The sequence below is a fragment of the Prionailurus viverrinus genome, chromosome D4, assembly GCF_022837055.1.
Source record: "Prionailurus viverrinus isolate Anna chromosome D4, UM_Priviv_1.0, whole genome shotgun sequence".
Taxonomy (NCBI): Eukaryota; Metazoa; Chordata; class Mammalia; order Carnivora; family Felidae; genus Prionailurus; species Prionailurus viverrinus.
This window is the reverse complement of record NC_062573.1, coordinates 47,046,517-47,062,049: the sequence shown is the minus strand read 5'-3', so window position 1 is coordinate 47,062,049 and position 15,533 is coordinate 47,046,517. Positions and strand designations below refer to the sequence as shown.

At 39.2% G+C, this 15,533-nt stretch overlaps 1 protein-coding gene across 10 annotated transcripts in view; it reads left to right on the top strand.

Annotated features, from left to right (window-relative positions):
* The window catches only part of CCDC171 (coiled-coil domain containing 171), a 351,008-nt gene that overhangs the window by 230,601 nt on the left and 104,874 nt on the right, over positions 1–15,533 (top strand). For 9 of the 10 annotated variants that reach the window (XM_047831056.1, XM_047831053.1, XM_047831052.1 and 6 more), the window contains one exon: positions 1,673–1,804. The exons of the other annotated variant lie outside the window; for it this stretch is intronic. In XM_047831056.1, the coding sequence (XP_047687012.1) occupies positions 1,673–1,804 (132 nt within the window). The remainder of the gene's footprint in view (positions 1–1,672; positions 1,805–15,533) is intronic. 10 annotated transcript variants of the gene reach the window in all.

The following is a 15,533-nucleotide window of genomic DNA, read 5'->3' as shown; positions in this document are numbered from 1 at the left end:
GTGCGCATTGGTGACCACAAAAGAAAAAGCGGGAGAAGGTATCCATAAGTATAAACTATAAAAATTAAAGAAAATATACTTGTAAAATATGATTTTTTTAATGTAAAATGAGTTAAAAGCATTCTCATCCTGACTGAAGACTCTGGAGAATGTTTGTTACAGATAAATACACATTCCGAATTGGGACTCCGCTGTGCATACAGTACTCACACCATTATAAAAATTACCTTACGGTGTATGTTTTCTAGCATACACTTTGACATTCACTTATTGACAGAAGGTCTTCTGCTCAACTTGGGAATATAAAGAGTTTTATAACCATAGATTAGCATGAACGGTTAAAGATGTCATCATATGTTTGTGTGTGTTTACTGGTGTAAGGAGACCCTACGCAGTATGATGGTTCATTCATAAAACAAGAAATAACTCAAACAGGTTTTACAAGCTTCCCAAGTAGAATGGAAAAGCGAAGGAGAGTTTTCTATCATATATTGTCGCCAAGTTACATTTGAAGCCGCTCAGGTAAAAGTAGAGATATAAATATATTTATTTGAGAAATTAGTGCTATTTTTATAGTTCTCCCATTCTTGACCTTTACTACTTCATAAAAAACACTTTTGATCCTGTGGTTTTAAGCTAGTTGTGTAATATTTATCAAATATGTGGTAGCAAAGAGATACGTTTTTAAAACCAAGTCATGCATAGGGAAAGTTAGAAAATAGGCCTGTGTATGAAACCTACTATCATGAAACTATATAATTAAAAATGAGAGCTCACTGATATTATGGAAAACTAAACTGGAATTTTTAAGGCTTTTAATAACTTTGGAAATTAAAAATGAAAACAGACCGGTTTTTGAGCATTTTCTTTTATCTGTATACAGCATATAGGGAGTAGTTTCTCATTTGTCCAGAAGGTGGCAGTGTAATATCAACTGCATGTGATACCTATATTGGCTAGAGAATTGGTGTTTCTCCTGTATCTGTGATGTTTGTATTGTTGCCTTTCCGAATACTTAAAATATAGTACAAATACCACTGATTTCATTCATTATCTTATTTAGAAGTTGCGTGACTGAGTTGGTTTATATGTATTTAGTCGCTAAGACTCAAGTTTAGTAAGAAGAAAATGGGCAAATAAACCTCTGACTGGCATATTTTTAAGTCTCCTTGTGTGTTGAGTATATTTGTTTTTATTCCAGGGTACATATTATTGAAGTTTTCTTTTCAAAGACCAGTACCAAATAACTGTCTTGTCTAATATGTATCAGTTAATGCCAGTTAAATTAAACATGTTATTTAAAAAAATGATAATAATTAGGAGATTGCTGTTTGTTTTCGATTTTGTGGATGTTTTTTTCCTCCTTTCTTTTTTCTTTTGAGGGTGGAACGGTGAAAAAATAATTCAAAACCTCTTGATCAGAAGAGCTCCAGTGACTCGTCTTCCCTCCCTCATTTCAAGCAGGAGGATGCTTTTTCTTCTTAACATTCTCCCCCAGCACTCTGAATTAGAGATTTATTTGCAACGAAAAATCAATTAGTCCTAAATTTATTCATGGATTTCAGGTCCAGCGATCAATGCAAGTCCACTCAGTGGGCTCAAGGGGACCCAGTTCATCCCAGTTAATGTGTCTGAAGGGGAATTACCATTGATGCTGTTTTTTTCCCTTTAGGTCAGAGATCAGATCTCGCTGTCACGGACTGCGGCAAGTAGGAATGACTTCACCCTGCAGCTACCCAAACTGCACCTGGAGACCTTTGCAATGGAGGGGCTCAAGGGCGGGCCAGAGGTTGTAGCGTGCCAGGTTAGAGTCTAAATAACATTGTTTGCTACTGAGACGCATAGAAAAATAAATTGCACTAACTGGAGAGAAGGAAAGCCTCAAAGTATTGTGAATAACTTAAAGGAGATGCAAATAATTCTTCTTAATTTTTCTTCTACCGTGTAACCCTATTTCACAAATAATTGTGTGTTTTTTTCTTTAAAGCCTCGAAATAGCCTGTTAAGTAAGCCAGAAAAGTATTTTTTTTTTCTTACCAAGGAAAAATGTGTGTTTTATAGCTAAGTACAGTATGTAAAGAACACGCTTTCCTGTCAGCAGAGGACAATAAGACACTAGGCTGTTATCTCTTTAAGCTAGTCTCAATTTGTAGCTCTTATTGTTTTAAATAAATCACTGTAGAGAAAATTATCAGGAGAGATATTTGAAAATTTTCAGTGTTAATTCCAAAGTATAGCCAATATTTCTTAGGTAGCAATTTAATTTAAGCAAATGTAGAACCTTACTGGACTTTTTGCACTGAGGAGCATTTCCCCTTGATTTTTAGTTTTAATGAACGACATAATAATATGTGCAGATTGGGTTATTTCATTTATAAAACTCAAAGTACCAAATCCTGAAACCTCAAATAATTGTAAAATCAACTTAATAAAGAAATTTTTTTCCAGAGCATACTCCTTTTCAGATGCTGCAGGTATCTTTCTAATCAAGGTTACTATTGTGTTATTGTGGGCATTTTTTTTTTCCTGAGGGTTAGGACAGGTTTTTAGTTGGACGGAACAAAATTCGGTACGTGCTTTATTTGCCTTTTAATGCCCAATGCCTTTATTAGAAAAACCTATCAACATTGTGTAAACTGTAGGAAGCCTGATATTTCAAAAGAGGCTGTTCTTGTTCAGTAGCATTCTAGAATTTTCAGTGTATTGAAGAGAGAAATAGCTCTTAAAACTCAGTTTCTGTTTCGCATTTTGAGGTTTAAAATAAACTTCATCTTTCTTTAGTGTATGACTCTGTGGAATTTTAATTTTGTACAAAATTAATATCAGTCCAAGTGGGGCTCTGGTAATTTTTTTCTCCATGCTCCATACCCTAATTTAATTTGTTATTAGTGCCCAAATTAATGCTTTACAAAGAAAGAATGCTCATTTCTTTCATTAGGTTGTCCACCAATATATTTAAAATATATACGTGATTTAAAACTAAGCATAAAATGTTTTTATTTTCAGTTATAGGCTGGAATACCATACCATTATTTAGTACAAGATTAAGATGTACATTTTAAATTTGATTACCATTATTTATGAATTCATTGCAACCACAAATACAATATGATTTGAGATTTTTCTAGTGGCCATAAAATAATCCTGTACTTGGCTATCTTGATTCAGAATCTCAGAGGGCTCAGGACTTGTCATAATTCACAAATAAAGACTTCCCCCAAACTGTAGATTTTAGTGATTTGGAAAGAGACTGATCCTCAGAATGCCAGTTTTGGGGGGAAAAGCACGAACTCTCTATGGTTCTGACATCAGGGAAGAGCCAGAAGGAAATGTAGAGACCCATATTTCAAACTGCCGTCTCTTCCAAGTTCTACTAGAAATACTTACGCACAAGGCCAATGCCTAAACACTTGGGCTCGTTTTGCAGTGACGTGCTGGGATGTACACGGCAGGTTAGTCATGAATCGAAGTTCATTACTCCATGCAGACAAGAACACGTGACTTGGGCCATAATAGTTTTTTTCCACAGACACACAGACACAGGCAGGGAGACAGACAGACAGACACACACAGAATTGTGGTAGGCTTTGAGAAGGTACTTTGAGAAGAAAGGCTCTGTAGTAATTGATGACCTAAATTTTCATATTAATAGCTACCATGTCAGTGACCACTTACTATGGACGAGGTATCATGCTTAGTTCGTTAAATACTTCATGCTGTCTAATTCTCACAATGGACCTGTCACATGTGGCGTTATATGTCAAATAATGGCATCATTTGCATTTTACAATTGAAAAACAACTACAACAGGTAACGCTCCACATCAACAGCAAGTAAGGGGCAGGGCCCGGAGCCTGAATTCAAGTGTAAGTGTTGTTTGACTGCAAAGCCTGAACTGGTAAAATCTGATACTGGAAGAAAGTCTAGACACCTGTGTTAAATGGTAAGCGCGCAGCCTCTGAGATGTATATAGTGGGATTTTCCTTCCGTTTACAAAATATTCATTATGCATCTATGTAAGATGTAGGTCATAGTTTATGCTGTATTGTGGACAAATTCACAGAGAAAGAAATTTTGCTTCCACTTGACAGGCTAATATTATGGAACACTACTTTTCACCTTTTTGCAGTATGTAAATATGTATATTTATGCTAAGTGTGGTACACACATATTTAGGGATTCAGTGTCCGTTTGGCTTCGTACTCGGTGCTGATGGGGCAGACTGTTCAGAGAGCATGTGTCCTTTGATCGTGCCGAGGAGAGGATCACTGTGCAGGATGTGGTAGTGTCCAACCATTCGGCCAACCTGTACAGCCATCACTGGAGCAGTAGGAGCTGTCCCCCGTCTGTCTCTTCCAAAATGGGAGGCTCCAAAATGGAAGGAGGAACAGTGAGCACGAGGGAATGGTGAAGAGGCTTACCCTTTCCCCGCCGGACCCAGGAGAGCAGGTGACTTATGCTCTCCCCCGGGAGAAAATTCAGTTCAGAAAAATGTAGTCTCTGAGCTCTGCTAGCATTTAGCTTCAATTTTATTGTCCGCAAAAGAAAAAAAAAGGCGTAGTCCTGCCAATTTCTCAGGCTTGTAGTAGCATTAAGTGAGGCAATGCATGTCAAGTAGAGAACACGGTGCCTAGCCAAGAGAGCAGGCAGTGTATGGTAGCTGTTATGACTGCAGCCACTATGGGACCCTCGTAAAGAGGAAGCTGGCACCAGTGGCTTGTTTTCATTACTTTTATTTTTTTTTATTTTTTATTTTTCTTTATTTTTTATTTTTTTTATTAAAAAAATTTTTTAAGCTTTATTTATTTTTGAGAGAGAGAGGAAGAGAGAGCGAGCGTGAGTGGGGGAGGAGCAGAGAGAGGGAGACACAGAATCCGAAGCAGGCTCCAGGCTCGGAGCTGTCAGCACGGAGCCCGACGCGGGGCTCGAACTCACAGACCGCGAGATCATGACCTGAGCCGAAGTCAGATGCCCAACCGACTGAGCCACCCAGGCGCCCCTGTTTTCATTACTTTTAAGGGTGTGTGTGTTTTACATGGAGGAATGGTTATTTAGGATCTTTTTCTCTCTATCTTTCCATTGGCTTCATATACTCTTCCTTGTTTCTTCAAAAGCTTTAATTAACTTTGATTAATATCAGCATCAGCTCCCTATTTACTTTTCCATGTTACTTGATGTTCCTGTGAGACCATGTCTCCAACGAAACCCTTTGCCTGAGCTCTTATGGCAAGTCCATACTATTGTTACCTGTGCTTTTATCTCCCAAACGATAGTGTTATCAGTCAACCAGAAAAAAATTGAAACACCTAGATTAGACAAGTTAGCTGTAGCTGAAAAGTCCAGTATAATGTGAATGCACAGGACTTTGTCATAAAAAATATGCTATCCATATTTTATAAAGATAATACCTATCACTCATTATCTTATACTTTGAATTTTTTCTCAATAATTAAGCTATGTAATGCATTAAAAATATATATATATATTTTTTTATTTTTTGGGACAGAGAGAGACAGAGCATGAACGGGGGAGGGGCAGAGAGAGAGGGAGACACAGAATCTGAAACAGGCTCCAGGCTCTGAGCCATCAACCCAGAGCCTGACGCGGGGCTCGAACCCACGGACCGTGAGATCGTGACCTGGCTGAAGTCGGACGCTTAACCGACTGCGCCACCCAGGCGCCCCAAAAATATTTTTATGTTTATTTAGTTTTGAGAGAGAGAGAGAGAGAGAGAGAGAGCGAGCAGTGGAGGGGGCAGAGGATCCAAAGTGGGCTCTGTGCTGAGAATAGAGAGCTCAGTGCAGGGCTCGAGTTCACGAACCCTGAGATCGTGACCTGAGCCGAAGTTGGACACTTAACTGACTGACCCCCCCCAGCCCCCCGGTGCCCCTGTAATGCATTTATTATCTGGCAAATATTAGCAGGCATGTAATAAATGTTTGTGTCTCCACCCTCATTCAATAATAAGCAACAAGGAACAATATAAATAGTTGACATTTGTTGAGTACTTATTCTGTATCAGTCACTGTGCTAGCCACTTTACATTTGCTATCTCATTTAATCCCTGCAACAACGGTATGAATAGGTGCTGTGATTTTCTCTCTTTTATAAAGGAAGGAGCTAAAGTTTATTGAGATGCAATAAATTGCTAGAGGTTACGTATCCAGTGAATAGGATCCATTCATGCCTTTTATTTCTGCCTTTTGTAAACCATGGCTTGGCTTGCTGTGTGTGCGTGTGTGTGTGTGTGTGTGTGTGTGTGTGTGTGTGCGTCTTAAGATGGTCAAGAGGGAAAAAGAATAAAGGAAGGATCTGTGTGTAGAATACAGTTTCATTTGTGAGGAAATAGCGGAGAAGATAGAACTGCAAAAGAGGCTAACTGGAAAAGTTACTTACTTTTTACTTACTTACTGTGTATTTTGGCCTTTCATCTGTGAAGTGAAGATAACAAAAATTTCTAACTCCTAATGTTGGTGTGATGATGAAATGGGTTAGCATATAAAGTGCTCAGAATAGTGACAGGTGCATTGTAAACGCTCAGCGTCTATTAGCTGTCCACTAACACAAAAGCTGCATGAGGCCAGGAACTTGGTTTTGTTCGCTGTTGCATAATTCTTTAGGATGAATGCGTGGGGTTGCTGCCTCTAATTAGGGTTACGCACATTCGAAGGCTCTGATATACATTCCTCAAGTGTCCCTGAAAAAGACTTCCAGTTTACTCCTAAATGACCTCTGTTAGGCTTTTAGTTTCCTTCTTAAAAGTTTGGTTCTTTATTTTCCATTACTAAAGGGAAGTGTTGTCTCCTTTATATAATTTAGATCTTCCCTGATTTCAGATGCCCGTTGTCACTGGGTTCTTGATTTCCAGAGTTGCCAGCGTTTAGTCTAAGAGTCTCCATAGTGAGGTATAGAGAATATTTGGTGACTGCTGTTTGTCTCACAGATACTCTTTTTCATTTATTTCTGGGTGCATAGCTGTGCTCTGAGTGTTTGAGATGATTGGAAATCTGACCTTTTTGGTAATGTAATAAGGCGTCAAAAAGATTTTAAGCTTATCTAAAGTTGTTATTCAGGAGAGTTTGTGCAATTCTCTTTAACTTCTAAAATGAAAGTATCTTTTAAATGAAAGAACATAAAATGATTTTAGACTCAGGTGGTGGGATCGAATGGAATGTTGAAATGCTACCCTCTTCAAAGGTTGGAAGGTACTGTCCAGAGAAGGGAAGAGCTGTTTGTCAGGCAAAAACAATTAGCTGGAAAAATCATAGGGTCCATGTGAGAATAAACACGTTTTGATGAAGAATGCCATCTTTGCCTTACCCACCTGCTTGACAGCTGTAGTCTGTAGCTCACAGAGTATATATTGTGCCAGTGAGGACTCTAGATGTCCTAGGTTTGAGGCCTAACCTGAGGATCAACGTAAGAATCAGCGTGTTTGCTCTTGCTGTTGACACACCCACAAGAGTAAATGGCATTTTCTGAGGTAGTTGTCGGAAAACTGTCTGAGGTGGGTTGTCGGAAAAGCATTTTTGTTATTTGCTACTTAAAAGTTGAGAATCCTTCTCTGAAGATTTGATACTTTCTTCCAAATCTCCCGGTAACTGAGCCGTAAGCAAGGCTGAATGAAACAAAACAGAATGTTCAGCTGTTGATGTGTGCAGAGGACTGACTTTAAGACTGTGTTGCAAATTGGGATAACAATTAAATAATTAAGTGTGAGCGCTTAAACCTTGGCTGTGGTCATTATGAGTTAGACCTCATGGTCTTCGATCTGTTATCTGCTAAGAGTTTCGTTCTTGATGGCCCAGAAAACCTAGCGTGTCCATCATTATTGTGCACTTTGATATTGTTGTTTGCCTTCTCACCCTCCCTCTTTCCCTTCCTCATTCCTTCCCTTCTGGTGCCTGTTTGCTTTGCACTTTATTTTTGGGGTGGTGATGATGGTGGTGGAGTGGGGGAAGGAAATACATCAATCAGAATTCTAGAGCAGAATGGTAGAATAACAATGTCAAATTATGCTTTTTTTTGGTTCAGATATTTTACCTGGTGATATATGCTACCATTCTTTTCTCAGTCCTTATACCTTATTTTTAAAGACTTATTGTAAAAAGAGAGGTTTTTTTTTTTTTACATTTATTGTTAAAACATAGCTTGGGTACTGATGGCTAAAATTTCGAACAACTGTTCAAGTAGGGAGTTATAAGAAGTTCTTTTAAAATATTTAGCAGATGAGATATTTTACCTCTTGCATCATGGGTTTTATTTCAGATTGGTGGTAATCTGAAACACCAAGAGTGTGTTTGATTGTTGCTGGGACTTTCATCATTGCCTTTTGAAAAGGATAGGATGAGGGGTGCCTGGGTGGCTCAGCGGGTTAAGTGTCTGACTTTGGCTCAGGTCCGTGAGTTCGAACCCTGCGTTAGGCTCTGTGCTGACAGCCCAGAGCCTGGAGTCTGCTTTGGATTCTGTTCTCCCTCTCTCTGCCCCTCGCCTGCTTGCACTCTCTCTCTCTCTCTCTCTCTCTCTCTCTCTCTCTCTCTCTCTCTTTCAAAGATAAACATTAAAAAAGTTTTTAAAAAAAGAAAGAAATGGACAGGATGACATATGAAGAGAAGGAAATGCATCTGTATTAAGCTTCTGCTGCACAAAACCTCATATTGAGGAATCTCATAACTCCTTACTCCTTAACTCAGCTGAAAATATTCTAGAATTAGTCTCTCTGGGAGTGACCTGGTATCAGTGATCTGAACTGACACTAAGTAAAATCTGAGAGGAATTCTTTAAAAACTAGGCATGATTCATGAAGTCCTTTTTCCAGTTTTTTTTTTAAAGTTTATTCATTTATTTTTGAGAGAGACAGAGACAGCATGAGCGGGGAGAGGCAGAGAGAGGGAGAGAAAGAGAGAGAGAGAATCCCAAGCAGGTTCCGCAATGTCAGCACAGAGCCCGATGCCGTGATCCATCTCACGAAAGCAAGAGATCATGACCTGAGCCAAAACCAAGAGTAGACACTTGACCAACTGAGTCACCCAGGTGCCCCATCCAGTTTTGTTTTTAATCACTTCTTCCTTTGTTTATTTTAAGGAAGAATAATTAGGAAGAAGATAAAATCATAGCAGAGTCAGGATCCCAGGGGTTTGAAGAGGTTATGCAACTTTACTAGAAAGTAACAGGACTGGCTGTAGAACAGATGAAGTCCTTCCCCCTGTAGACACAAATCATACAGGTAGCAGGACTTGTCATTGTTTTGTCCAACTGTGTTTTTTGCAAGGAAATACACCATCCCTTCTTGTGAAGGATGAACAGGCTGACGGTGCTATTGGAGTTCTAGGCGAGGACCACGATTTTTGGTGAGCGATTGGCCCTTAGCTCTTCTGGTGCATCAGCTTGTCACCTGTAATGTAGCAGGATTCTCGCACATGGAATCGTGACAACGAGGCTTTTCTTTCTAGGAAGCAACTTTATTCCTGCTGGCACGACTCCGTTGGGTTTGTACCCAAAGAACTGAGCCCCGAATGCCATGTGGCATAGTTTTTTGTATATTTTCTACCTCTTTGTCTCTCATATATGGTAAGACACACAAACATGCAGTCTCATTAAGTGGTCTCGTGTTACAAGGTCATAAGGGATGTTGTCATGTCTGCACATAGCCAAGTTACCTTGAGTTATTTTTTTCTTTAAAAAAAATTTTTTTTTAAATGTCCTATTTTTTTTTGAGACAGAGACAGAGCATGAGCAGGGGAGGGGCAGAGAGAGAGAGGGAGACACAGAATCTGAAACAGGCTCCAGGCTCTGAGCTGTCAGCACAGAGCCCGACGTGGGGCTCGAACTCACAAACCGCGAGATCATGACCTGAGCCAAAGTTGGATGCTTAACTGACTGAGCCACCCAGGCACCCAGAGTTTTTTTTTTTTTTTTTTTTTTCTTTCCTTAGGGAGGGGACCCTACCACCGTAACACAGAAGTGACAATATGTGCCCTACTGCATCTTGGGGCAATTATGAAGGTCATATGACATATATGGAGAAAGTTTAAAAATTAAACAGCAGTAATAGGTATCTTTAAAAGTGTTTTCCTTTGAATATTTGGCATATAAACATTCCTGGATCAGGTGTGAGCTTGCTTCGTTTTCAATTTCAGGTTGAGATTTTTGTTCTTCTACAAACAGGCAAGTAAGTCAGATCATAGGGAAGTTGGCAATCGTGAATCCACAATTTTCCGTGTGTCGTTGAGTGTGCTGGAAACATCATGTTGATCAGAATAGGAATGACTTTACTAACAGCACAGTATTTGGAGGAGATAAGATAATTCTGTTTGCTTGGGAAAGAGGCGAACACCATCGTATTGGAGAAAGCCTATGGGGAGAGCCAGAATGCTTGGATTCAAGTCCTGTTTGCACTGTAGCCTGGAGCCCCCCATATCCTCTGCAGGTGAGGACGTGAAGCCCGTCCAGCTTTCACTCGCAGGACTGGGGAAATCAGACGGCCTAGTGTGCGTGCGAGGGTGCTTTTTTGCTGTAAAATGCTGTATTAATATAAACTGTATTGGAGTGAGCTGCAAACAGGCCTGGGGGCAGGACAAGTGACTTCCGTCCCTCAAGGAAAGTTTTAGTGTTTCAGCTCTTGGAGTTTTCGATTGATGACTTCTTTGGTACAATTGGCACTTGAGTAGCAGAACAGAATGTTCACAATCTTGGTGTTTCCTCACAGTTCAGAATAAAGCCCCGGTTAACACTTTGTACTTCCATTTGAAGAATTATTATACAAAGTAACTAAAGAATTACTAGGGGCGCCTGCGTGGCTCAGTCGGTCAACTTTGCCTCAGGTCACGATCTCCCGGTTAGTGAGTGTTACTGAGTTCTTCGAGACCCCGTGTCGGGCTCTGTGCTGACAGCTCAGAGCCTGGAACCTGCTTCAGATTCTGTGTCTCCCTCTCTCGCTGCCCCTCCCCTACTTGCTCTCTGTTTCTCAAAAATAAATAAACATTAAAAAAAAAAACAAAAAAAGAATTACTACTGTTTTCATATTTTCTTTGAACTCTGTTGCCTTTATTTACACCATTTATATTTTTTAGGGGGACTTCAGATTCCATCTCTGAAATGGTGGCGATATTTGCCTGTGTGTGAAATGTTTCAGACACATTTAGTTAAAAACAAAAACACAAAACATGAAAGTACAGAGCATTTTATTTTTTTGGTTACAACAGTCAGCTCCAAGTAGCTCCAAGTAGAAAAGCTGCTAAGTGATATAAACATAATTTCTTTGTCATTAATGTTAAGAGGCAAAAGCTGAATCCCAAACTTGACCCTTTCTCTAGCTTTTTTTCCCCTCATTTTTGAAGCCTATTTAAGTATGAGTGTAACCTTACTAGATAATACCTCTTAATACTTATTATTGAGAGACCGAAGTCTGTGAGCACTTGAACTTTCAAATGCTGCCACAGAATTGCTATCATTTTAGCTGCTTGGACAAAAAACAGTGTTTGATGGACTAGGGGAAGACCTGGAAAGGGAAGGGTTATCTACAAATTGAGTGAGTTTATTATGGCTTAGTGATTTGCTGATTGATTTCATTTGCTGTCAGTTAAGGCTCTCTTAATGTCAGTTTTCTTTGCATAATGCCTCGAAATAAAGACTGATAGAAGTTCTTCAGATTGATGCCGCTTATATAAACTGACCCTGATTTGCCCTATTTTACATGACAATTTAAGTGACGGCACTTAGAGGAAAATACAGCAATGAATATGCAACTTAAGGATTAAGGGAAATGCAGTGAATCATTCAGTCTCAAACTAGGTACAAAAGTAATTTCTGGTAATAATTCCACAGATACCTTCAGTTTTATTAAACAGACTGTTACTACTTTGATGTGTGTGTGTGTGTGTGTGTGTGTGTAAAGAGAAGGGGAGGGAATTGAAATGAAAAAGGGAACTGAAAGTGACCCTAAATCTTTTCAAATTATGGTAACTCTTCCCCTCCCCACTTAAACTTGGAGTTGTTAGAATCACAGTTTAAAAAATATTTTATTTGAAGTTGCATACATGCTGTAATTAAGTAACCAATGAAATGCAGGGTGAGTAATTTTATAGCTTTAAATGCTTTTTGTTTGGTTTCAGAACCTTCTGGTAACAAGCAGTAGTACTCCCCCCCCCCCCCCCCCCCCCCCCCGCCCTGCAGTGGCCAGAAGTCTCACCATGCTAACTAAAAAGAGGTATAACTTTTGGGAGGCAGATTAATTTAAGAAGTAACTCAATGAAGAAAACACGAAGTACTAATATTTTAACTCCTCTTCTAAGTGAAGGCTACGTAGCTCACGCTTTTCCCTTTTCTCTGGAGAGGATATGATATCACTTCCAGGTCACAGTGCTGTGTTTTGTTACGAGTGTATTGTATAATAAATATTAACCAACATGAGCCTGACTTGGTGTAACTTCATTAGGATTGAAAGGAGGACATAGGAAATAGGGCTCTGAAGTGAAGAAAGTTCAGGAATTCTGTTCATGTAGTGGGGGCTCTGCAAACCAACACTGAAGCCTAGGTGGTATCTGTGACATATTTAAAAGAGGCACACATTCTAGGGGTGCCTGGGTGGCTCAGTCGGTTAAGTGTCTGACTTTCGCTCAGGTCATGATTTCACTGTTTCTGAGTTCAAGCCCTGCGTCGGGCTCTGTACTGACATCTCAGAGCCTGCAGCCTGCTTTAGATTCTCTCTCTCTCTCTCTCTCTCTCTCTCTCTCTCTCTCTCTCAAAAATAAATAAACATTTAAAAAAAATTTTAAAGAACAAAAACCCAAAAATACCTAGGAATAAACCTAACCAATGAGGTGAAAAATCTATACACTGAAAACTATGGAAAGCTTATGAAAGAAATTGAAGAAGACATAAAGAAATGGAAAAAATTTCCATGCTCCTGGATAGGAAGAACAAATATTGTTAAAATGTTGATCCAACCTAAAGCAATCTACATATTCAACGCAATCCCTATCAAAGTAACACCAGCATTCTTCACAGAGCTAGAACAAATAATCCTAAAATTTGTATGGAACCAGAAAAGACCCCGAATAGCCAAAGCAATCTTGAAAAAGAAAACCAAAGCAGGAGGCATCACAATCCCGGACTTCAAGCTATACTACAAAGTTGTAATCATCAAGACAGTATGGTATTGGCACAAGAACAGACACTCAGATCAATGGAACAGAATAGAGAACCCAGAAATGGACCCACAAACGTATGGCCGACTAATCTTTGACAAAGCAGGAAAGCATCTCTAATGGAATAAAGACAGTCTCTTCAGCAAGTGGTGCTGGGAAAACTGGACAGCGACATGCAGAAGAATGAACCTGGGCCACTTTCTTACACCATACACAAAAATAAACTCAAAGTGGATGAAAGACCTCAATGTAAGACAGGAAGCCATCAAAATCCTCAAGGAGAAAGCAGGCAAAAACCTCTTTGATCTTGCCTGCAGCGATTTCTTACTCAACACGTCTCCGGAGGCAAGGGAAACAAAAGCAAAAATGAGCTCCTGGGACCTCATCAAAATAAAAACCTTCTGCACAGCAAAGGAAACAATCAGCAAAACTAAAAGGCAACCGACAGAATGGGAGAAGATATTTGCAAATGACATATCAGATAAAGGGTTAGTACCCAAAATCTACAAAGAACTTATCAAACTCAACACCCAAAAAACAAATAATCCAGTGAAGAAATGGGCAAAAGACATGAATAGACACTTCTCCAAGGAAGACATCCAGATGGCCAACCGACACGTGAAAATATGCTCAACATCACTCATCATCAGGGAAATACAAATCAACACCACAATGAGATACCACCTGACACCTGTCAGAATGGCTAACATTAACAACTCAGGCAACAACAGATGTTGGTGAGGATGCAGAGAAAGAGGATCTCTTTTGCATTGTTGGTGGGAATGCAAGCTGGTGCAGCCACTCTGGGAAACAGTGTGGAGGTTCCTCAAAAAATTAAAAATAGAACTACCCTATGACCCAGCAATTGCACTACTTGGCATTTATCCAAGGGGTACATGTGTGCTGTTTCGAAGGGACACATGCCCGCCCCCCCCCCCCCATGTTTATAGCAGCACTATCAACAATAGCGAAAGTATGGCAAGAGCCCAAATGTCCATCAGTGTTTGAATGGATAAAGAAGATGCAGCATATATGTACAATGGAGTATTATTCGGCAATCAAAAAGAATGAAATCTTGCGATTTGCAACTAGGTGGATGGAACTGGTGGGTATTATGCTAAGTGGAATTAGTCAGAGAAAGACACAAATCATATGACTTCACTCATCTGCGGACTTTAAGAGACAAAACAGATGAACATAAGGGAAGGGAAACAAAAATAATATAAAAACAGGGAGGGGGACAAAATAGAAGAGACTCATAAATATGGAGAACAAACTGAGGGTTGCTGGAGGGGTTGTGGGAGGGGGAATGGGCTAAATGGGTAAGGGGCATTAAGGAATCTACTGAAATCATTACTTCACTATATACTAATTTGGATGTAAATTTTAAAAAATAAAAAAGTTAAAAAAAATTTTTTTAAAGAGGCACATGTTCTAGATTTGCAAATAAGACTTAAAATGGTCTTTAGACCTTAGATGTTTGGTTGAATGATTACCTGGTGGAATGATTTGCCCAACAAATAAATAAATTTGTTTATATGAATTTATTTATTAAATTTATTTATTCATATAAATTTATTTATTTAAAAATGTTTATTTACTTATTTTGAGAGTGAGAGAGAGTGTGCAAGTGTGTGTGAAGAAGGGGCAGAGAGAGAGGGAGACAGAGAATCCCAAGCAGGCTCCATGCTGTCAATGCAGAGCCTGCTGTGGGGCTCGATCTCATAAACTGTGAGATCATGACCTGAGCCTAAATCAAGAGTCAGATGCTCAACTGGCTGACCACCCAGACATCTCAACCATGAAATTTAAAGTCTAAAAGAACAAATTCCATGTTTTTAATCTTTCCAAAATTCAGAAGAAATGATGAAATCAAAACATGCAGTTTAACCTTGTACATTTATTATGTCATAAGACAAAATGGGAAAAAATAATCTTTATGAGACATTTAGCATAGTGTCTTAGGCAAAGCCCTCAAAAGATAAGTTATTATTATCTAGACAGTGTGTATGATTGAGGAATGTTAATTCTTTATCAAGTGAAAAGGAATTCTTTGAAAATGTTGGGGTATTTATAATTACTGCAAATTAAGAGGCTAAATGATTTCTTGTTAGCATTGAGTGGGAGATACAACCATGACCGATAAAGAGGAAATCCAGGAATTCTTAAAGATATTTTTCTTATTATGTCTTTGTGGTAGTATACTATGACAGGTGGATCCTGGATGTTAAAACCCATGACTAAGAGGCAAATGATCACAGGTAAAACTTTAGGGAAAGATTTGTTGATACAGAAGTTGCTGGTTTACCTCTGCAGGCATGAATGTCCGTTTAGATTGCATTCGGAACACTTACTACACAAGATGGTCATGTCCATCAAATTTCT